Source organism: Canis lupus, chromosome 21, assembly GCF_011100685.1.
Source record: "Canis lupus familiaris isolate Mischka breed German Shepherd chromosome 21, alternate assembly UU_Cfam_GSD_1.0, whole genome shotgun sequence".
Taxonomy (NCBI): domain Eukaryota; kingdom Metazoa; phylum Chordata; class Mammalia; order Carnivora; family Canidae; genus Canis; species Canis lupus.
Genome location: NC_049242.1, coordinates 30,438,791 through 30,461,755, shown reverse-complemented (window position 1 = coordinate 30,461,755; position 22,965 = coordinate 30,438,791). Strand labels below are relative to the sequence as shown.

Sequence of the window (22,965 nt, the reverse complement as noted above, 5' to 3'; positions counted from 1 at the left end):
GGGCTGTGGTGGGGGGAGGACTGACATCACACTGCAGGCCCCAATGAACAGCCTCGCCCCTCCCCCTCCTAATGAGAACCAGCTGTGGTTCCAGAGGCCCAGATGTGGGGCTAGAGGGGGAGAGCAGGATGGAGCCAGAGGACAGAGCAACAGGACCGGGACAGTGAGGGCATGCAGCAAGGCAGAACTGGGTGGAAGAGAAGTGACTGATCTGGGGGCAGAAAGAAGATAGGTCTGGGCAGGAGACAGGTGGACACCTAAAGCCAGATCTGGGGAAAGGGACAGGATAGGCCTGGACAGGGAAAGAGACAGGAACAGGGAGGGGGAGCAAGTGCTGGGGAAGAGGCAGTAAGAAGCACTGGACAGATGGGGAGATGGTGCTGAGAGGAGAGTTGGAGAGAGGATGAGACGGTCTCTGGAGAGAGTCTGGAGTGCGAGTTTGGAACTGGAAGCTCTGGAGCAGGAAGTGGTGAGGCACAGTCCAGACAGAGGCCCCAGGGACCTAAAGGTCACAGCTGCAGCCACAGAGCTGACCACGAGTGCCCCAGCAGCATGTGTGAGAGCATGCCTGTGTGTGGGTGGGTCTGTGAGTGTGTGTGCACGTGCCTGCCGGTGTGTCTGTGCACACATGAAAATGCATCTGTCTGTGTATGTGGGAGGGAAAGGGTATGTGAGTATGCCTGTGTATTTGTGTGGGGTAGGGGGAGCAAGTGTCATGTGAATGTGCCTGTCCATGTGAGGCCTGTGAGAAATTTGTCTTTCTGTGTGCAAAAAGCATGCCTATGTGTGTCTGTATGCCTGCATGTGTGTGTGGGGATAGGGGGGATAGGTTCCATGGGAATGAATATCCCTATCTGTGTGTATGAAAATATGCTTCTCTGTAAGGAGAGGTATCTGTATTGGCAGCATATATGTTAAAGTAGCCCCTGTCTACATAGGTATAAGTGTGTTGAGTGTCTATATGTGAGTCTGTGCACCTGTGGATCTGGCTGTGTGTGGATCTGTGACTTTGTGAGTATGTACCTTTGTGTGTCCACTGTGAGACTGTACAGGGGGAGTTTGCATTGGACAGGAACCCAGGCTGCGTGCTGAGGAGGGCAGGGTCTACACAGGTTGGAGAAGGGGCATCTGTCTGGGCCTGAATCCCTCCTATTCAAGGCTGTTCATTCACCTGAGCTTTTATCTCATACCATTCATACATCTTTTAATTCAGAAAATCTATTGATCACATGCCATGCTCTGTGCTACACACAAAGGTGAATGAGATGCAATCCTGGCCCTCAACATAGCTGACATTCCGTCTCTAGATGGGCAGACAGAAAACTATAATAACAGTAATAAATATGTTGATCCCACTATTAGTTCTTTCCCCACCAACCATAACAGATTGCTCTTCACTGATTGACTAAATGAATAGGACTGACTCTTAACCCTTGACCCCTAACCAGTCTCTAGGCCTAGATCCCTGACCTGGGCCCCTGGGCCATCCCTGTACACTCAGCCTCTACCCCCATCCCCCCAGTCAGAGCTATGTTCACTCAGACCTCCTTGTTCTGAATTCCTCTGACCTGCTATCCCACGTGGCAGTTCCATGAGCTCCTCAGACTGCAGTCTCCAAGGACAGGGGCCTTAGTGCACACAGAGAACCCCAGAATTCTGAAGCCAGGACAAAGGGATTCATCAGAGATGGTGTTGGGAGCTGCTGAAGAAGCATCTACCAGATGCTCAGCTCTGGGCTCTCTGCTTCCATTGCCTCTAATTCTCACAGAATCATATGGATTAGGAAAATAACTGAAACTCTAGAATCCCTGCTCTTTTTATTGCCTCACACAGGTGGGAGAGATGGGGGTTGGAAGTGTTAGTGAGAGGTCAGAAACTCCCTTGGGAGGACAGGAAGTCCTAAGTAGCAGAGCTCATATATCAAACTGGAGGACACACTTCTGTAGCCACGGGCCTGACTACAGTGCATCAGGAGCACAGGCTCACACTGTCTGTGTCCATCGTCTTGAGTTGGCAAGTTCACAGACATTTCTATCTGTGTCAGCATGTGAGTGTGATGGTGTAGAATTATGAGGCTCTGACCATGCATTCAGCACCAAGTGCCTGCTCACACTGTGCTGGACAAAGACCAGCTAAGACTCTGAACTCGCTGCCCTCGAGGAGCCTGCGATTCAGGGCTGCTGTGCAGTTTACTGTCAGTGTGACCAATGGCAGTGGGAGCCCAGCAGAGGGTACAAGGGGCTCCTGCAGGTGGGTGGAGAGAGAAGTCACGGAACATTCCACAGAAGATAGGACATTTGAACCAGATCTTGAAACTTGAGTAGGAGATGGCCACTTGGGAAGACTGTTTAAAGGAGATATCAGGACAAGAGAATGAGTGCATATAGGACAAGGAGTGGGAAGGAACATGGGGATGGCTTTAGTGTTGGGATGCAGGGTGTGGTGGAAGAAAGTAAAGGTGCACTAGACAGGCAGCAGGGCTCAGATCAGTAAGTAAGTAAGTAGCTTCATATAGTAAGGAAGCTGTACTTTATCTTTCAGGCCAAAAGTTTTATCCCTACTGTCCATGAACCCCCCAGAAACTGCAGACACAGTTTGTGTGTATGTGTATCTGCACTTTTTTCTGGAGGGGAGCAGCAGTTTTCTGCTGTTAGTAGTGGGGAATGCATAGAATCCTATCTTCAGTAGTGATTTGGGGAGAGCTATATGGATTGCTCTAGTCAGGTGAAGATAGGTCAGAGGGTCCAAGCCTCCCTCAGGGGGAGCAGTTAGGGGCTACTGTAGGAATCAAAAGGAGAGATGACAGTGCTCAGACTGGGACAGTAGCAGTACAAATAGAGAAGAAAGGACCGATTTGAGACCTGTTTCATTGTGCTGGTCATGTTTTGATGACTAACTGGAAATCAGACTGAAGAAAAGCAAGGAAACAAGGAAAGCTTCTGAGTGGTGGTGCTGCTCATGGGATAGAGAATGGAGGAAGAAAATCAACTTCAGGAGGTTAGGGATGTGTTGTGAAGGAAGTCCAGTATATAGCTGGCCACATGTCTCCAGAGCTCTCCAGACCTGGATTGGAAAGGCATCAGCAAATAGCACACAAAAAAATTATTGATGCAACTGAACTGAAGGCACAGGAATGGATAAGATCACCCAGGCAGAATGTGGAGGAGAGTGGAAAAGGATATGGCTCAGGATTTAGTCCTGCAGAGCACCAATTTCTAAGGGATGGGCAGAGGAAGAAGAACTTGTATAGGAAATTGGGGGGCAGATAGAGAAGTAAGGTAGAAGCAAGAGGTGGGGTGTCCCCATGTGAAGCCAGGAGGAGTGGGCTTCAAAAAGCCAATGATCAGCGATCCAGTGTTCCAGAATGACCCAGTAAGAGGAAGATTTAAAAAAAGTTGATTGGATGTAGAGCATGGAGATAATTGGAAGCCTAGTGAGAGCGCTGTCACAGGAGAGGAAGCCTCACGGATGTGAGAAGTGAGAAACTGGGGGAAATGAACCAACCTCTCTGAGTGGGCAACTTCGCACAGATTCTGCTTTCACTCAGTCACCAACACCTTCATATGGGGCCCGAGGCCTCTTTTGAAACTCTCGCTCCCCTTCATCTCAGAGGCACTGCCCCTCTCTGGGTTTCTTTCTGTGTCCCTCTCTAGCTAGTTAAGGATGCCTTTCTCCAGTTGATGGTTAAGGCCAGAAATCTGCCCATCTTCCTTGACTTTTCACAATCCTTCATCTCCTGCTTTCAAGCAGTCATCAAGCCCTGCCTGTTCTATCTCCTAAGCCTTCTATAGACCTATCCACTTCTCACCAGTTTCACTGCTAACACTCATCTAAGTCACCATCAAAGCACTGCCATCACCTGACTCTCAGAAGTCTGTAGTAGGATCTTTTCTAAGATAACTGTCCCATGTGCGTGTCTTTTGTTTTCCAAAGAGCAGTTATCTATAGTGATCAGCATAAAATGTAAGTCATATCATGGCACAGTGGCTTCCATTTGCCCTTAAAAGTAAATCCAAATCATCCATATGGTTTATGAGTTCCCATCCCATCTCATTCCCCCATCCCCTAGCATTTTACACCTCTACACCTCACACACATTGTCCCCTACTTGCTTCCAAACACTCTCAGCCCTTTCTTGACTGTAGACTCTAAGCCTTCCCACTGTCTCTTCCCTCTTCTGACTGTTCTCTGCTTTCTATAACTCCCTTTTCTGCCCACCATTGCCTAGCTAATTACTCATTAGGTAGATACTGACTTGAAGGTCACCTCCTCTGAGAAGCTCTCCCTGACTCCCTAACTATGGCAAGCCGCTCCTATACATGTGCCCTCAGAGCTGCCTATACCTCTTACAGCCCTTATCACACTTGTAATTACTTCTCTAATCCCTGAACTGTGAGCCCCCTGAAGCCAAGGACTGTTTCCTTTAGTCACTGATGTGACCAATCTCTTCCTAAATGGAGAGGGAAGTGGGGCTGAGGGAATATATATGAATTTCTTATATTATACATATATATTTATATATATAAATTAGGAAAGTTTTCAGCATATTTAAATGCTGACAGAAAGCTCAAGAAGATGATGGTTAAAGGTGAAGGTTGATGATTCAGGTGAGGTTAGCAAAAGCACATGGTTATTGAGATACTAGTCCTGAATGAGAAGAGAAATGAGAAAGGATTGGCCATATTTTTAACTCCAGACATGAAAGAAGGGATTCCAATGGCATTGAGACTTGAACAATAGGAACAAAACAATCTGCTGGAGTGGGGGGTGGCTGGGGTGGGATGAGGACCTGCTAGGGAAAGACTGGAGTGGGTCCTGAGGAATTCTGAAGCAGGGGCTTCTTGGGTCCAAGATGGGTGAGCGGCAGCACAAATGCCCTAGGGATGGGCTGAAGATGCCGGAGTCTTGCTGTGGCTTAGATCCTAGTCTCCCTGGACCATTGATTCCGCTCCTCCACCACCACTATTATGACCTTTTTCTTTCTGCTTTTCTCCCAGGTCAGGAAGGCTGAGCTGGAGCCAGGGCCCAAGCTGGACCTGATCCGAAGCCTGAGTTCAAGCTGGGCCTGGAGCCTGGCCCGGAGCTGGAGCCCAAGTCATAACTGGACTGCCCTTGTCATGCAGAAGGAGGCGGGCATTGCGCCTTCCTGCACTGGCATGCAGAGCTCCAGGCCCCTCCCCTTACTGCCACTGCTGCTGCTGCTGCTGGGGACGGGGGTATCAGGTGCCTGGGGCCAGGCTGGGAGCCTGGACCTACAGATTGATGAGGAACAGCCGGCAGGCACACTGATTGGTGACATCAGCGCAGGGCTTCCACCAGGCACGGCAGCACCTCCCATGTATTTCATCTCCGCCCAAGAGGGCAGCGGGGTGGGCACAGACCTGGCCATTGATGAACACAGTGGAGTGGTCCGTACGGCCCGCGTCTTGGACCGTGAGCGGCGAGATCGCTACCGATTTACTGCAGTCACTCCTGACGGTGCCACCGTAGAAGTGACTGTACGAGTGGCTGACATCAATGACCATGCTCCAGCCTTCCCACAGGCTCGGGCTGCTCTGCAGATACCTGAGCATACAGCTCTTGGCACCCGCTACCCACTGGAGCCTGCTCGTGATGCAGATGCTGGCCGTCTAGGAACCCAGGGCTATGCACTGTCTGGTGATGGGGCTGGAGAGACCTTCCGGCTCGAGACACGTCCTGGTCCAGATGGGGCCCCAGTGCCAGAACTGGTAGTTACCGGAGAGCTGGATCGAGAGAACCGTTCACACTACATGCTGCAACTGGAGGCCTATGATGGTGGTTCACCCCCCCGGAGGGCCCAGGCCCTGCTGGATGTGACACTACTGGACATCAATGACCATGCCCCAGCTTTCAATCAGAGTCGCTATCACGCTGTGGTGTCTGAGAGCCTGGCCCCCGGCAGTCCAGTCCTGCAGGTGTATGCATCTGATGCTGATGCTGGTGCCAATGGGGCTGTGACTTATGAGATCAACCGGAGGCAGAGTGAGGGTGATGGGCCCTTCTCCATTGATGCACACACAGGACTGCTGCGGCTGGAGTGGCCACTGGACTTTGAACAACGGCGGGTCCATGAACTGGTGGTGCAGGCGCGGGATGGTGGGGCTCACCCAGAGCTGGGGTCAGCCTTTGTGACTGTGAACGTGCGGGATGCCAATGACAATCAGCCTTCCATGACTGTCATCTTCCTGAGTGCAGATGGCTCCCCGCGAGTGTCCGAGGCTGCCCCACCTGGCCAGCTTGTTGCTCGCATCTCTGTGTCAGACCCAGATGATGGTGACTTTGCTCATGTCAACGTTTCTCTGGAGGGTGGAGAGGGCCATTTTGCCTTAAGCACTCAAGACAGTGTCATCTACCTGGTGTGCGTGGCTCGGCAGCTGGATCGAGAGGAGCGGGATGCCTATAACTTGCGGGTTACTGCCACAGACTCAGGCTCACCCCCACTGCGGGCTGAGGCTACCTTTGTGTTGCATGTCACTGATGTCAATGACAATGCTCCTACCTTTGACCGTCAGCTCTACCGCCCTGAGCCCCTTCCTGAGGTTGCACTACCTGGCAGCTTTGTGGTGCGTGTGATGGCCCGGGATCCTGACCAGGGCAGTAATGGTCAGGTCACGTATAGCCTGGCCCCTGGTGCCCACACCCGTTGGTTCTCCATCGACCCCACTTCAGGCATCATTACCACAGCTGCCTCGCTGGACTATGAATTGGAACCTCAGCCACAGCTGATTGTGGTGGCCACAGATGGGGGCTTGCCTCCTCTTGCCTCGTCCGCCACAGTCAGTGTGGCCCTGCAAGATGTGAATGATAATGAACCCCAGTTCCAGAGGACTTTCTACAATGCCTCACTGCCTGAGGGCACCCAGCCTGGAACATGCTTCTTGCAGGTGGGTAAGTCCTGCACACAGTGGGATGCTGCTGTGGGCAGGAGTGAATTAAAGGGTCACAGGGGACCTCAGAATAGAAACCAAGCCTTGCAGGTGTATTTGTTTATGGTGACTTATGTCAGAGGGTTTGATCTTATCCTGTGAGCTCCAAAGTCTGTGCAGAGGGTGAGGGCTAATGACAAGATAAGAAAGCAAGGTATAAGAGCTGGATCAGGTAAGGCAGTTGAGGGAAGACTGGATCTAGAGGGAAAAGTGTCCTGTGATGTCAAGTGAGAGAGACTCTATAAAATCTCAAAGCTGTTCTGAAAGGCAGAAATGGAGATTCTGTACACCCATGTGGCTCCTGCTCCCTAAGAGAGATGCCAGCATTTATGGGGCCCTCATCCAGTGCTGGGCTCTGCTGGAAGAAACCCCCATCCCTCTCCATGGAGCTGAGCCTCGATGAGACATTTGGGCTATGGCACAAGGATAAGAGATAACAAGAACTATTAGTGAGATCCCAATGTCCAGAGCAAGAAGGCCTTTCCGAGGAGGAGGTGGGACCCCTGGATAGACTCTGGGAACCACAGAGGGCCTGCAAGTCAGGCCTGAAGGAGACAGAGGGGGCATGAAACTGAAGAGACAGGCCAAGGCCAGATTACAGAAGTCCTTGGACACCAAGCTTCCAAGGACTTTCCTTGGAAGACAGAGGAGGTCACTGAACTTCTTTGAGCCAGAAAAGGGCATGATCAGATTGTTTCATTTTTGTTTTTTTGTTTTTAAAGGCTATGTTTTTGAAAGTTTTAGGTTCACAGCAAAATTGAGTTGAGGATAAAGATTTCCCAACATACCCCTTGTCCCAATTCATGTATCTACCTCCCACCCTACCTGTTACCAACATCCCTCCCAGAGTGGTTCATTTGTTACAACCAATGAACCTACAATGACACATAATTACCACAAATCCCAAAAAATAGTTTACATTAGGGCTCACTCCTGATATCGTACATTGTATAGGTCTGGACAAAGGTATAATGTATGTGGCCATGTATAATGGATATGTGTAATGACATGCATTACATTATTATACACAGTCATTTCACCATCCTAAAAATCTTCTTTGCTCTGCCTATTCATCCCTCCCTCCTTCCTACAGATTGTTTTTTTAGGAAGCAACTTGCCTTAGGGGTGAAGGATGGATTAGATCAGTGGGTAAGTGATATATTCAAGAATTAACTTACCCACTATAAGCTTGGCACTGTGCTGGTCTCAGAGAATGAAGAAAGGACATGGTCTTGTTCCCAGGCAGGTCCCAGTCTAGACAGGGAGACACATCAGTAAGTAGTGCTGCATCAGATGGCATATGAAGCGCTGTGGAAGCTCAGAGGAGGGGACCTTTGAAGAACCAAGGAGACTTTGCCAAATGGATTATATAGAGTATATGGATGGGGATTCCAGGCCTCCAGAAAGAGCTGCAGAAAACTGTGACTTTCAGGTGAATTCAGGTGACTGCATTATTCAGGTTGGCCTCAACTGTGCTGCTAAGAATTGCAGAGATGAGACAAAATAGCAAAATAGTAGACAGAGACCAGATTACAGGATTTGACTTTGTCTTAAAAATCATAGGGGTCCAATGAGGGGCTCTAAGCAAATTTGATATGTCATTTGGGAAGATTGCTTTGGCTGCATCATGGAGTAGGGATGCAGGATAGAAAACAGGAGGAAGGGAGGCCTCTGAGGAGACTAGTGCTTGATGTATCTACATCTCAGAAGTCCACCAGACCCCTGAGCATCTAGACCTCTGGTCTAGACTTCAGGCAGTGCCTGGGCCCAGCTGACGCCTTGCTTTCTGGCTACACTCTGGGCATTTGCCTGCCTGCTGCTGTCCAGCTCTCGCCACCACTCTCCCCTGTGTTTACTCTCCCTCTTGGCCCAGGACCAATGGGTGATGACTTCCAAACCTTTTCTTCCTCACTAGCGCATGAAGCAAGAGAATAACTCTCCAGGAGGTTTCCTGGAGTTTTTACTCTTAGTAACTACAGGGAAGCAGAAGTAAAATTGACCACTGGGTGTTCATACCTGTTAGAAGAAGTCTTAATATTGGATTCATTCAGTATACATTTATCAAGTATCTACCATGTGCTAGTCATCGTATTAGGAACAAAGAATACAGTAATGAATGAGTCATCCTCCCCCCACCCCTCACCCTGCTTCATGGAGTTTATAGTCTACAGAGGAGATTCTTGTGCAAAGAAATAATTGTACTGCAGTAAAAACAACTTACATGGTGGGGACTATGTGAGGTACTTACAGGCAGTATGAATGCATCCCCAAAGAGGTGACCTTTAGGCTGAGACTTACAGGCTGAGCAGGAGTTTGTGAGGGGCCAGACTGAGGTAGGGAAGGGAGTCCAGGCACAAGTGACACTCAGAGAGCAGTGAGAGAGCCTGACTTGTTTAGGGGCCTACAAGTGGCTCAGTGTCTCTGAAATTTAAGGTGTGTGATGGGAGAGTGGGTGGTGAGACTGTGCAGGTAGGCCACACAGTGAGGAATCAAGCCAAGCCAAAGCATTTGAGCACTTTTCTTTAGAGAACATGGAAGATTTTCGAGTAGAAGGGTAATATGATCATATTTGCTTTCTCAAAAGATGCTTTTGGTAGCGTAGAGCAGTGATTCATAACTGGGAGTGTTTTGCCCTCTGGATGAGACATTAGGCAATGTCTAGAGACTTCTGATTGTCACAACTGGTGGGATGCTACTGGCATCTAGTGCATGGAGGGCAGGGATACTGTCAAACATCCTATAATGCACACAACAGCACCACAACAAAGAATTATCTGGTCCAAATTGTCTGTCGTGCCAAGGATCAGAAATCCTGGTGTAGAGGACAGATTGGAGGGTCAGACACCTGTGAGAAGGGAATCACAATAGTCCAGGGGAGACATGACTCAGGCCTAAATCAAGACAGTGATAATGGTGATGGAGAGGAATAGACAAATAGGAAAGATAATGAGGATTTACTTAGTCCCTAGTTGATTGATATACCGGGAGAGGAAAAGGGAAGAACAGATTTCTGGCTTGAGCAACTACGTGGATGGAAGAGTCATTAGAGAGGGATTGGAATGATCATGAGTTTAGTTTTGGACAGGTTGGATTTAAGGTGCCTGTGGGATATCCAAGTGGAGATGTTGAGCAGGCATCTGGATGTACAGGTTTGGAGCTCAGAGGAGTGGTGTAGGTCAAAGTGCAGACAATGGTCAAAGTCATGGAAGTGGAAGGGAAGGTCCTGAGGGACTGTATAGAGTGAAAGGGGCCAAGGAGAGATTCCAAGGAGCAACAGTGTGTGAGAACAGGCAGGGAAAGAGGAGGCAGAGGAATCTGTAGAGGGGGAGGCAACAGGAGGAGAAGCAGGAGACATCTGGGAAGGTCAGGATGGGGTGGATGCATTAAGTTTGTGGTCTGGTAGGAACTTAAGAAAATTCACAGATAAGGGTCCTTATTTTCTCCTTGAAATAGCACATTCGATGAGAACTAGGGGTGGATGGGGACAAAAGGAGACAGATGAGCAGGAGAGGAAGCTGACCAATGTTGGGCTGGGCAGTAGGGCTGAGAGCCTGCTGGAAAGGGAGACTGAGCATATGCAGTGCAACCTCTGAGCAGGAGCCGCACAGGCTGGGAATTTCACTTCTGCCTTGGTCATTTCCAGGCAGTGGCCCCTACGCCTTTTGGGGTCACTTCCTGACAACTTCCCCTGACCACTATTTATTGCTTTTCTTCCTGCCGCGAGTCAGAGGGCAAAGGTCTTTAACAGCTTCTGGAGATGGTGCTGCAGCTGTGTCGCAGCCTGCCTGGATTGATGCAGGGGGATGTTTGTCTCCCGGGACATCTGGGCCCACAGCCATAGTACAGAGTTGGAGCCGGAGTTGTTTCCAGGGTTCAGCCATGACAGGGTCTTAGTGTCTCTCTGGAGGGTAAACAGTGCCACAAATCATTTCTGTCAAGGACCTGGGCAACAAGCAGAAGTCCTTGGCTCGCCTTCTCTCTGAGGAACATTTTCTGGCTAAGAAGAGGGAACCATCCAGGCTGCTCATACAGCATGTCATGACCCTAGGACCCTTGTATCCACAAAGAGTACTTTGTCACAGTCTACAGCAGCCAATACCAGCTAACACACTGTTGGAGGTCCAATGTGCACCCAAGGTATAAAACTTAGTTTGAAGGAAGTTTTTGTTGTAAGGACAATCAGAATGTCCGTTTACTCATTTAACAAATATACATAGAGTACTTACTGTGTACCTGGCCCTGTCCTAGGCTCAGAAGCTCTTAGAATGGTGTATCCTGCTGTTCTGGCTCTGTAATGTTCAGAGGCTCCTGACATTGGTGTCCAATAGTTCAACTTTTCTTGAACCAATCTGGGGGATACCCACAAATTAACCAGGAAAGCCTTCCTCTACCTCTTAGTTTCGAGGAACCCCCTGGACTTCATGACCTTGACATCTTGTAAACCTGCCATTCTTTTTTTTTTTTTTTTTTTCCTGCCATTCTCTCTCTGTCACTTCCAATGAGGTTGGCTTGAGAGGCAAGGGATGCTACAGGTGCATGAGCCACATCTATAAATCCACAGAACAGACCCGGATCACTCCAGTGATTAGATCCTGATAGCAATCAGATCCCTCTCTGGAATGGCCAAACTCAGGAAAAAAGTGGGGCTAGAACATCAGTCCCAGTAATTTCATTGGTTATCTTATGAGATCTGGTGGTGGTTACCAACTCCTTGCAGCCCACCTGAATTTGCAGTCGCTCTCCTCTGTAAGTGCAGGTAGCTACCATATGCAGATTCTGTATTTGTAAGTTTGCCAACTCTCGAAAATATAGTGTAACCGCCCCCCCCCTCCCCAAATCAATACTCCTGGAGCTTTTGCAGTCATTCCTGAACATGTGCAGAATGATGAAAAGTTTAAGTGGACTGACGTGCACATTCCAGGCAACGCTCTGCTTTCATACTTCGGCTCATGCTGTAAACAAGGGTCCTTTTCGCGGTCTATTTAGTGCCACATTTTTTGCATTTTTGTCCCTTTTGTTTGGTGATTTTGCTCTTTAAAATGGTCTCCAAGTGTGGTGCTGAAGCACTGCCTAGTGTTCCTAAACCCAAGATGGCTGTGATGTGCCTTCTAAAGACAATGTATGTGTTAGATAAGCTTCATTCAGATATGATTTATAGTGCCATCAGCTGTGCATTCAACGTTAATGAATCAATAATACATGTTACATAAGGTATCTTTAAACAGAAACGTACATAAAACAAGGTTATGTATTGACCAGCTGACAAAAATATTGTGACCAGATGCTCACAGGAACCTAAAGCAGGTGGTGAGGTCTGAGCTATGATTGGGTTTTGGCCCAAGTCCTACTGGTCCCCTCTGTGTGTCCTCCACCATCCAGAGACTCTGGCACCCAGGTGGCCCAGGGTCTGCTCCTTCTAATTTCCACTTAGCTCTGGCTCTTCTGGTCAAAACGATGGGGCATCACTCACCCCAGCCTCTCCCCAGGTGACAGCCACAGATGCAGACAGTGGTCCATTTGGCCTTCTCTCCTATTCCTTGGGTGCCGGACTTGGGGCCCCAGGGTCTCCCCCGTTCCGCATTGATGCCCACACTGGTGATGTGTGTACGACCCGGACCCTGGACCGAGATCAGGGACCCTCAAGCTTCGACTTCACAGTGACAGCTGTGGATGGGGTGAGTGGGGAGACCGTGGGCCGGTTGGGGTGTTGGGATCAGGTGCTCACCAGAGCCAGACATGGCCCACCTGACTTATGGCTGCCTGTCTTCCTAGGGAGGCCTCAAGTCCATGGTATACGTGAAGGTGTTTGTGTCAGACGAGAATGACAACCCACCTCAGTTTTATCCATGGGAGTATGCTGCCAGTCTGAGTGCCCAGAGTACACCAGGCACAGCTGTGCTGAGGGTGCGAGCCCATGACCCTGATCAAGGGCCCCATGGGCGACTCACCTACCACATCCTGGCTGGCAATAACCCCCCACTCTTTGCCTTGGATGAGCACTCAGGTGAGGATCCTCCCATTCCCAGGGCTTGCCTCTTCCCACCTACTGAAATGAAGGACACCCCCCCCTTTCCATAACCTTTCTACCTCTGTGCTGTCTCCTTATATATCTGTGCTTCTATCCTTTCTCCCAGGGCTGTTGACAGTGGCCTGGCCCTTGGCCAGACGGGCCAACTCTGTGGTGCAGCTGGAGATTGGGGCTCAGGATGGAGGTGGCCTGCAGGCAGAGCCCAGTGCCCGAGTCAACGTCAGCATTGTGCCTGGAACCCCTGTGCCACCTGTATTTGAGCAACTACAGTATGTTTTCTCTGTACCAGAGGATGTGGCACCAGGCACCAGTGTGGGCATAGTCCAGGCACGCAATCCACCAGGTATCGTTTATCCCCATTTGGTGCTCTACCCAGATACCCCAACATAACCCTCTCAAAGTACCCTAGAGTATCACACCATAGGTAGCCCCAGTACAAAACATGCAGGTTCCAATCCCCAACACCTCTGTAGGCACAGTACAGGCACTCTGCTCATCCCCAGGCACATAAATTATCACCCTAGTGCCACCCAGCATCCTCTGCCAACACCTGCCCCTTCCCCTAATAGTTTGACAGATATGGGTGTGGACAGTGCTTAGTTAGCCCTCCGTGGACTGTCAGAAAACAGAACCCCAACCCAGTAGGCGCCCCCCATCTCTTTCTTGACTCCTCTCTCATCCCCCTAGGTCGCTTGGGGTCTGTGACCCTTGCCCTATCAGGTGGGGATCCCCGAGGACTCTTCTCCTTAGATGGGGCCTCAGGGCTGTTACAAACACTTCGCCCTCTGGACCGGGAGCTTCTGGGACCAGTGCTGGAGCTGGAGGTGCGGGCAGGCAGCGGAGTGCCCCCGGCTTTTGCTGTAGCTCGGGTGCGTGTGCTGCTGGATGATGTGAATGACAACTCCCCTGCCTTCCCTGCACCTGAAGACACAGTGTTGCTGCCACCAAACACTGCCCCAGGGACCCCCATTTATACACTTCGGGCTCTGGACCCTGATGCAGGCATTAACAGTCGAGTCACCTTTACCCTGCTTGCTGGAGGTGGCGGGGCCTTCACCGTGGACCCCACTACAGGCCATGTACGGCTTATGGGACCTCTGGGGCCCCCAGGGGGACCAGCCCATGAGCTGGAGCTGGAGGCCCGGGATGGAGGCTCCCCACCCCGTACCAGCCACTTTCGACTGCGGGTGGTGGTACAGGACTTGGGGACCCGTGGGCTGGCTCCTCACTTTGACAGCCCTACCTACCGTGTGGACCTGCCCTCGGGCACCACCCCTGGAACTCAAGTCCTGCAAGTGCGAGCTCAGGCACCAGACGGGGGCCCCATCACCTACCATCTTGCAGCAGATGGGCCAAGCAGCCCCTTTGGCCTGGAACCACAGACTGGTTGGCTATGGGTGCGGGCCGCACTGGACCGCGAGGCCCAGGAGCTGTACACCCTGAAGGTAATGGCAGTGTCTGGATCCAAAGCTGAGTTGGGGCAGCAGACAGGCACAGCCACTGTGAGGGTCAGCATCCTCAACCAGAATGACCACAGTCCCCGCTTGTCTGAGGAGCCCACCTTCCTGGCTGTGGCTGAGAACCAGCCCCCAGGGACCAGCGTGGGCCGGGTCTTTGCCACTGACCGAGACTCAGGACCCAATGGACGTCTGACCTACAGCCTGCGACCACTGTCAGAAGACAGCAAGGCCTTCCGCATCCACCCCCAGACTGGTGAGCACTGGGGCCCGAAATCTGAGACCTCATAGCCTCATCCTCAGACTGATGAATACCCAGATAGAATCCCCAGACCACAGCCTTGAGGACCAGGACTGAGCCTGGACTTTCACCCTGGCATTCCCTCCCACACTCCCTAAACCCCAGCTCCTCATACCTAAACCCTAGCTGCCCCACACATGATCCCTATCCTGCACTCCCAGGAGAAATGACCACACTCCAAACCCTGGACCGAGAGCGGCAGAGCAGCTACCAACTCCTGGTGCAGGTGCAGGATGGGGGGAGCCCACCCCGTAGTACCACAGGCACTGTGCACATCGCAGTACTCGACCTCAACGACAACAGCCCCAGCTTCCTGCAAGCTTCCGGGGCTGCTGGCGGGGGCCTCCCTGTACAGGTATGTGAAGTGGCAGGACCGTGTCCTGAAAAAGTGTGAGAGGCAGTAGGGATCTCCCCATAGAGCTATAGATGTAAGTAAGAGAGATTGACCCTTGGAACAGGTGTGAGAGCAAAAAAAGGGGTGGTGGTGGTGAGGGGAACTTGACCCTGAGATGTCTCAAGAACAGGGGGGACACAGCTTTAGATGACTTGCATGTCCCTACCAGGTACCAGATCGAGTGCCTCCAGGAACACTGGTGACGACTCTGCAGGCCAAGGATCCAGATGAGGGGGAGAACGGCACTATCCTGTACACGCTAACTGGTATGGGGGGTGGTGTGGAGAGAAGGGGGTTGGTGAGTGACAGCATGACCTGCCCTCTCTGGGACACCTGCCCTCAACCCCTCTTCCTCTGCCTGTCCCCAGGTCCTGGCTCAGAGCTCTTCTCTCTCCACCCTCACTCGGGGGAGCTGCTCACCGCAGCACCCTTGATCCGAGCGGAGCGGCCACACTATGTGCTCACTTTGAGTGCTCATGACCAAGGCAGCCCCCCTCGGAGCTCCAGTCTGCAGCTGCTGGTGCAGGTACGGCTGCCCTTGCTTACTAATCTACCCACTTCTCCTAGGCCACCGCTGTGGGCCCCTCCAAGAGCTACACTTTCACGGAGGCCTTGTGCCCTCTAGTCTAGTCGGGCAGCTCTCACTACCCTTACAGCTACCCAGCGCGCCAGCCCAGACCCCTTCTACCCGGGTCCTCCTGATTCTGTCCTTCCTCCTCGGTCCACGACAGGTGCTTCCCTCCGTCCGCTCGGCCGAGCCCGCCCCGGACCCCTCGGAGCCAGACCCAGCGGCCCCGGTGCCCGTCGTGCTGACGGTGACAGCGGCGGAGGGGCTGCAGCCCGGCTCCCTGCTGGGCTCGGTGGCGGCGCCGGAGCCGGCGGGGGTGGGCGCACTCACCTACACGCTGGTGGGCGGCGCCGACCCGGAGGGCACCTTCGCGCTGGACGCGTCCTCGGGGCGCTTGTACTTGGCGCGGCCCCTCGACTTCGAGGCGGGCCCGGCCTGGCGCGCGCTCACCGTGCGCGCCGAGGGCCCGGGGGGCGCGGGCGCGCGGCTGCTGCGCGTGCAAGTGCGCGTGCAGGACGAGAACGAGCACGCGCCGGCCTTCGCGCGCGACCCGCTGGCGCTGGCGCTGCCGGAGAACCCGGATCCGGGCGCGGCGCTGTACACCTTCCGCGCGTCGGACGCCGACGGCCCGGGCCCCAACAGCGACGTGCGCTACCGCCTGCTGCGCCAGGAGCCGCCCGTGCCCGCGCTCCGCTTGGACGCGCGCACCGGGGCGCTCAGCGCGCCGCGAGGCCTGGACCGGGAGGCCACGCCCGCCCTGCTGCTGCTCGTGGAAGCCACCGACCGGCCCGCCAACGCCAGCCGCCGCCGCGCAGCGCGCGTCTCCGCGCGCGTCTTCGTCACGGACGAGAACGACAACGCCCCGGTCTTCGCCTCGCCGTCCCGTGTGCGCATCCCCGAGGATCAGCCGCCCGGGCCCGTGGCGCTGCACGTGGTAGCGCGGGACCCGGACCTCGGCGAGGCCGCGCGCGTGTCCTATCGCCTGGCAGCCGGCGGGGACGGCTACTTCCGGCTCCACTCGGGCACCGGTGAGTGGGACGCGGAGGAGGTTGGGGCGGGGGGGGGTGCGGGGGTGTGCGGGGGTGTGCGGGGAGTGCCGAGGCTTCCTTCCAACCCGCCCTGCCGCCCGCGTAGGCGCGCTCTCCGTGGTGCGGTCCCTGGACCGGGAACAGCGAGCTGAGCACTTGCTGACCGTGGTGGCCTCGGACCACGGCTCCCCACCGCGCTCGGCCACGCAGCTCCTCACTGTCAGTGTCGCCGACGTCAACGACGAGGCACCCGCCTTCCAGCAGCAGGAGTACAGCGTCCTCTTGCGTGAGAACAGCCCTCCTGGCACTTCTCTGCTCACGCTGCGGGCCACCGACCCAGACCTGGGTAAGACCCGAGGGGATGAGTGGAGAGGGTCACTGGGCAAGAAGGGCTATAGCTACCCTCTGATCTCCCTCCATGCTGCCCCTCCTCAGGGGCCAATGGGCAAGTGACTTATGGAGGTATCTCTGGAGAAAGCTTCTCCCTGGACCCAGACACTGGAGTTCTGACGACTCTTCGGGCCCTGGATCGGGAGGAGCAGGAGGAGATCAACCTGACAGGTACGCACTGACCGGACCCCAAAAGCCTGAGGTGTTGTAAGCACCAGCGTTACATGGGCAGAACCCCCAAAATACCTTCTAGAAGCTTCCACCTATTAGAGAACAGCTTGTTATATTTTTGGATCCTTTGGGGGAAGCAAGAGTTGGGTGGATTGCAAGGTGATCGGACTCCCTGGCTGTTGCCATTGTGATCACACAAACTCTGAAATGCATAATGCCACAGTTGTGTCCTGTAGGATTCCCTCAGATTAGACTGTGGCCATCTAATAGAGAAGAAGCATATTGATAGTACCATAGAGGTTAAGTGACTTGTGCAAGCCAACACAGCTTGGAAGTGTTCGAGCCGGGACTTGAACCCACATCTTTTGATACCTCATTTACTGCCTTTTCTGTCACACTACCACTAATCTAAGATACATCTTGCATGTACTAAGTATGAGAAGTGGGAAGAAAAAAGTCTACTGACAAGTATATTTATGTGTACACGTACACACGTAAGCGCACACATGCTTGCGGAGCAGGGAGAGATGGACATTCTCTGGTTCATACACGCACCTGGGGAACATGTTGAGTGCCGTGTGTGTTGGTTTCTCCATGGATGGGAGCAGGCTATATATCTTACTGTTTTTGCTTCCCCATAGTGTATGCCCGGGATAGGGGCTCGCCCCCCTTGTTGACCCATGTCACAGTGCGAGTGGCTGTGGAGGATGAGAATGACCATGCCCCAACCTTTGGGAGTGCCCACCTCTCCCTGGAGGTGCCCGAGGGCCAGGATCCCCAGACCCTTACGGTGCTGCGGGCCTCTGACCCAGATGTGGGAGCCAACGGGCAGCTGCAGTACCGCATCTTGGGTGAGAACTGTCCCCACACTCACTAACCCAGCATCCACTTGCCCAGTTCTACTCCTTGTGGGCTTATGTCAGCCTCAGTGTGTCTGGGTTTCCTTTCTCTTGTCTTTGTCTTCTACGTTTTCATTCATGTATGTGTTTCTGAGTGTTTTTTTTCCTCTGCCTCTTTAGCTGATTATGTCCCTCTGTGTCTCTGTTTTTATTTTCCTGTTTCTTTTCTTTTTCTTTCTTCTTTCTCCCTATAGAGCACTTGTTCTCAAACTTTTTGGTCTTAATAACCCATAGTATTCTAAATTTCTGAGAACCTTAAAGAGTTTTTGTTTAAACGATATCAATATTTATTGACATAATAATATGATATAACAAATATGTAATATGAATTCATATTTATAATAAACACATTAAATCCATATTTATTATATTAGATACTAAAGCTGGGAAAAATTTTAAAACGCCATTATAAAACAGCCAGTGAAGTACACTGCTTATGGTATTTCCACATACGTACAAAGAAATATTAGGGCTTCAAATAACTTGTTGGAGAGTACTAAGATTGCAAAGATTATAGGTGTAACTAAAAGGAAGCCAGCAAAAACTGAATGAGTCTCTGAAAATACATGTTCACACTCTAAATTTTCTACCTACGTTCTATTTTTTTAAGATTTTATTTATTTATTCATGAGAGACACAGAGAGAGAGAGGCAGAGAGAAAAGCAGGCCCCTGCAGGGAGCCCAATGTGGGACTCAATCCCAGGACTCCAGGATCACACCCTGGGCGGGAGGCAGGCACTCAACTGCTGAGCCACCCAGGCGTCCCTCTACCTACATTCTAGAAGACCTAAGCATCAATAAACACACTTGCCGTTAACCATCCAAGTTGATATCACATGTCACGCAGTATTTGGACTCTACATTTGTGAGATTCTGAGAATTAAAATGGCATATAATGTTTTAATATTGCTATGAAACCAGTTTTGATCTTATTTACTCCCTGAGAGGAGTCCCCAGGCCACACTCTGAGAACAGCTGCTTTACAGTATCCTCCTTTACTGTCTGTGGTTCTCTTCTCTGCTTTTATCCCAGTTTCTCTTCCCTCTACCCCTTCCCATTTGCTGTTGCCTGTAAATCACCCTCCCTCCCATGGGCTGACACATCTTTGTCTATGTGCACATGTACTTCTCTGCAGATGGGGACTCATCAGGAGCCTTTGTCCTAGACCTAACGTCTGGGGAGTTTGGCACCATGAGGCCACTAGACCGAGAGGTGGAGCCAGCATTCCAGCTGCGGATAGAGGCCCGGGATGGAGGCCAGCCAGCTCTCAGTGCCACCCTGCTTGTGACAGTGACAGTGCTGGATGCCAATGACCATGCCCCAGCCTTCCCTGTGCCTGCCTACTCTGTGGAGGTGCCTGAGGATGCACCAGCAGGGACCCTGTTGCTGCAACTACAGGCTCACGACCCTGATGCTGGGGCCAATGGCCGTGTGACCTACTACCTGGGTACAGGTGCAGCAGGAGCCTTCTTGCTGGAGCCCAGCTCCGGGGAATTACGCACAGCCATAGCCCTAGACAGGGAGCAGTGTTCCAGCTATGCCTTTTCTGTGAGTGCAGTGGATGGTGCAGCTGCTGGGCCCCTGAGCACCACAGTACCTGTCACCATCACAGTGCGTGATGTCAATGACCATGCACCCACCTTCCCCACCAGTCCTCTGAGGCTGCGGCTGCCCCGCCCAGGCCCCAGCCTCAGCACCCCGACTCTGGCTCTGGCCACTCTGCGAGCTGAAGACCGTGATGCTGGTGCTAATGCCTCCATCCTATACCGGCTGGCAGGCACGCCACCTCCTGGCACCACCGTGGACTCTTACACCGGTGAAATACGTGTGGCCCGCTCCCCTGTAGCCCTGGGCCCCCGGGATCGTGTCCTTTTCGTCGTAGCCACTGATCTCGGCCGTCCAGCTCGTTCTGCCACCGGTGTGGTCATTGTTGGGCTGCAGGGGGAGTCCGAGCGTGGACCCCGTTTTCCTCGGGCTACTAGTGAAGCCATGCTCCGTGAGAATGCACCCCCAGGTGGGTCCCTTCCCATGTCTCCCGCCTTTGTATCTTTTTTTTTTCGACATAAAAAGCATTTCTAAATTTATTTATTTTCTTTTTTTTTGTATATTTTTTATTGGAGTTCAGTTTGCCAGCATATAGTATAACACCCATTGCTCATCCTGTCAAGTGCCCCCCTCAGTACCCATCACCCAGTCACCCCATTCCCCCGCCCACCTCCCCTTCCACTACCCCTTGTTCGTTTTCCAGAGGTAGGAGTCTCTCATGGTTTGTCACCCTCTCTGACTTTTCCCACTCATTTTCTCTCTTTTCCCCTATAATCCCTTTCACTATTTTTTTATATTCGCCATATGAGTGAAACCATATAATGATTGTCCTCCGATTGACTTACTGTACTCAACATAATACCACCCTGAAAGCACCCGATCTCCTCTGATCTCAGAAGCTAAGCAGGGTTGGGCCTGATTAGTACTTGGATGGGAGACCAGCTTTGTATCCTTGAATGGGCTGGGGTTACTCGCTAAAAATGTGTCATAAACTCCCTCAGTCTAGTGCTAGCAGTCCAACCAATACCATCCTCTCTGCAGGGACTCCCATTATCTCCCCTAAGGCTGTCCATGCAGGGGGCTCAAATGGACCCATCATCTACAGCATTCTCAGTGGGAATGAGAAAGGGACATTCTCCATCCAGCCTAGTACAGGTAAGGGGCAGGAGCAGGGGCCCTGTGAGTGGACAGCTCCTGGGGGAGCTCCTCACTGGGCCCCAGAAGGCCCTGGTTGGGGAGAGGCTGCCCTTGAGGAAGGGGCATCAGAGAGGGAGGATCCAGGGCAAGCAAGGGTTGTCTGTGATGCTTTTTGTTTCCCCTCACCCCCTACCGCAGGAGCCATCACAGTTCGCTCGGCAGAGGGGCTGGACTTTGAGGCGAGCCCACGACTGCGACTGGTGCTACAGGCAGAGAGCGGGGGAGCCTTTGCCTTCTCCGTGCTGACCCTAACCCTGCAAGATGCCAATGACAATGCTCCCCGCTTCCTGCGGCCCCACTACGTGGCCTTCCTGCCTGAGTCTAGGCCCTTGGAGGGACCCCTGCTGCAGGTGTGGGACGTGATGGGAAGATGAGGGGCAGGGCTGGCTGCCGGACTTGTCTGTGGCCAGCCCAGTGCCAGCAGCCTCCTTTTCCCACCAGGTGGAGGCAGATGACTTGGACCAAGGCCCCAGCGGACAGATCTCCTACAGCCTGGCTGCATCCCAACCAGCACGCGGATTGTTCCACGTAGACCCAGCCACAGGCACTATTACTACCACAGCCATCCTGGACCGTGAGATCTGGGCTGAAACACGGTAAGGCCTGGCTTGGTAGATTGCAAGATCCCAACATGGGTCCATGCAGTTTCAAGGCCTGCCCTGAATCCCTCTCAATCCCTAGGCTACATTCTCAGGTCTGTCGTGAGTCCTTCCAGCCCTGCCTGTGGTTCTCCCTTATCCCCAGGCCCCACCCCTGATTGTTTTCTGTGTCCAGGCTGGTACTGATGGCCACAGACAGAGGAAGTCCAGCCCTGGTGGGCTCAGCTACCCTGACAGTGATGGTCATCGATACTAATGATAATCGTCCCACCATCCCCCAGCCCTGGGAGCTCCGAGTGTCAGAAGGTGAGGACTCAGTAAAGCGAGAGGTACAAAGGGTGGTGGAGCAGCACATCCCCCCTCCTTGGGGCTCCAGGGGTGTCTAGGACCACACCAAATACTTGTCCCCTGTATTACAGATGCACTCTTGGGCTCAGAGATTGCACAGGTAACAGGGAATGATGTGGACTCAGGACCGGTGCTGTGGTATGTGCTGAGCCCATCTGGACCCCAGGATCCCTTCAGCATAGGTCGCTATGGAGGCCGCCTCTCACTCACGGGCCCCCTGGACTTTGAGCAGCGTGACCGCTACCACCTGCAACTGCTGGCACATGACGGGCCTCACGAGGGCCATGCTAACCTCACAGTGTTTGTGGAGGATGTCAATGACAATGCACCTGCCTTCTCGCAGAGCCTCTACCAGGTACTGATGCCCCTAGATGACCCCACACCTGAGCCCAGGGTTGTTCACGTTGGAAGGAAGTGCCAAGGCCAGAAGGGTCTGAGGTGGGATGGATGTTGGAAATGACCTGGGGATGGGAGGGTCCCATCTCTAAGTCAGCTGTCTGAGTCCTAGGAACTGTGTCTAGGTTCTTCATCCTGTGCCCAGAAATGGAGGAAGGTGGGCAGTTTGAACACCGAGTATGGGCTTCAAGCTGGCATGGATGCCAAGCAGGGTTCATGGGATCAAGCTCCAGAAATAAGCTAAGTGGACAGTAGGGCAGCTGGGAAATTTGGCCATAAACATTTGTCCTCACCCCTCAGGTGACACTGCTTGAACACACACCTCCAGGCAGTGCCATTCTCTCCGTCTCTGCCACTGACCAGGATTCGGGTGCCAATGGTCACATTTCCTACCACCTGGCTTCCCCTGCTGAGGGCTTCAGTGTTGACCCCAACAATGGTATGTTCTTCCCAGGATCTGATCCCTTATCTTTGACAGCAGTGGGCCATATTTTGACCTCATTCCTAGAATCTCTTGCCTGAACCCTTAGCTCCTGGATCTCTGACCCAGTGAGAACATTTCCCCTGCTTTGTCTCTATTTTAAGCCCCATCCTGACTGCATATCTAGAAGCCATTTCATGAATCTTGGAGACCATTTCATAAACTCCCAGCACACAGACCATCCCCTAGAATCAGACTTCCAAGGCCATTTCCTAG

General features: G+C 52.6%; 1 protein-coding gene across 2 annotated transcripts in view; it reads left to right on the top strand.

Moving 5' to 3' along the window:
* Positions 1 to 22,965, top strand: part of DCHS1 (dachsous cadherin-related 1) — a 34,909-nt gene that overhangs the window by 8,793 nt on the left and 3,151 nt on the right. For both annotated transcript variants that reach the window (XM_038568905.1, XM_038568906.1), the window contains exons 2-20: positions 4,998 to 6,905; positions 12,434 to 12,622; positions 12,720 to 12,951; positions 13,082 to 13,318; positions 13,663 to 14,688; positions 14,895 to 15,088; positions 15,297 to 15,393; positions 15,496 to 15,653; positions 15,859 to 16,723; positions 16,830 to 17,069; positions 17,159 to 17,284; positions 17,926 to 18,135; positions 19,319 to 20,197; positions 20,770 to 20,883; positions 21,064 to 21,275; positions 21,367 to 21,521; positions 21,700 to 21,830; positions 21,944 to 22,227; positions 22,569 to 22,707. In XM_038568905.1, the coding sequence (XP_038424833.1) occupies positions 5,118 to 6,905; positions 12,434 to 12,622; positions 12,720 to 12,951; positions 13,082 to 13,318; positions 13,663 to 14,688; positions 14,895 to 15,088; positions 15,297 to 15,393; positions 15,496 to 15,653; positions 15,859 to 16,723; positions 16,830 to 17,069; positions 17,159 to 17,284; positions 17,926 to 18,135; positions 19,319 to 20,197; positions 20,770 to 20,883; positions 21,064 to 21,275; positions 21,367 to 21,521; positions 21,700 to 21,830; positions 21,944 to 22,227; positions 22,569 to 22,707 (7,276 nt within the window). In that variant the 5' untranslated portion in view covers positions 4,998 to 5,117. The remainder of the gene's footprint in view (positions 1 to 4,997; positions 6,906 to 12,433; positions 12,623 to 12,719; positions 12,952 to 13,081; positions 13,319 to 13,662; positions 14,689 to 14,894; positions 15,089 to 15,296; positions 15,394 to 15,495; positions 15,654 to 15,858; positions 16,724 to 16,829; positions 17,070 to 17,158; positions 17,285 to 17,925; positions 18,136 to 19,318; positions 20,198 to 20,769; positions 20,884 to 21,063; positions 21,276 to 21,366; positions 21,522 to 21,699; positions 21,831 to 21,943; positions 22,228 to 22,568; positions 22,708 to 22,965) is intronic.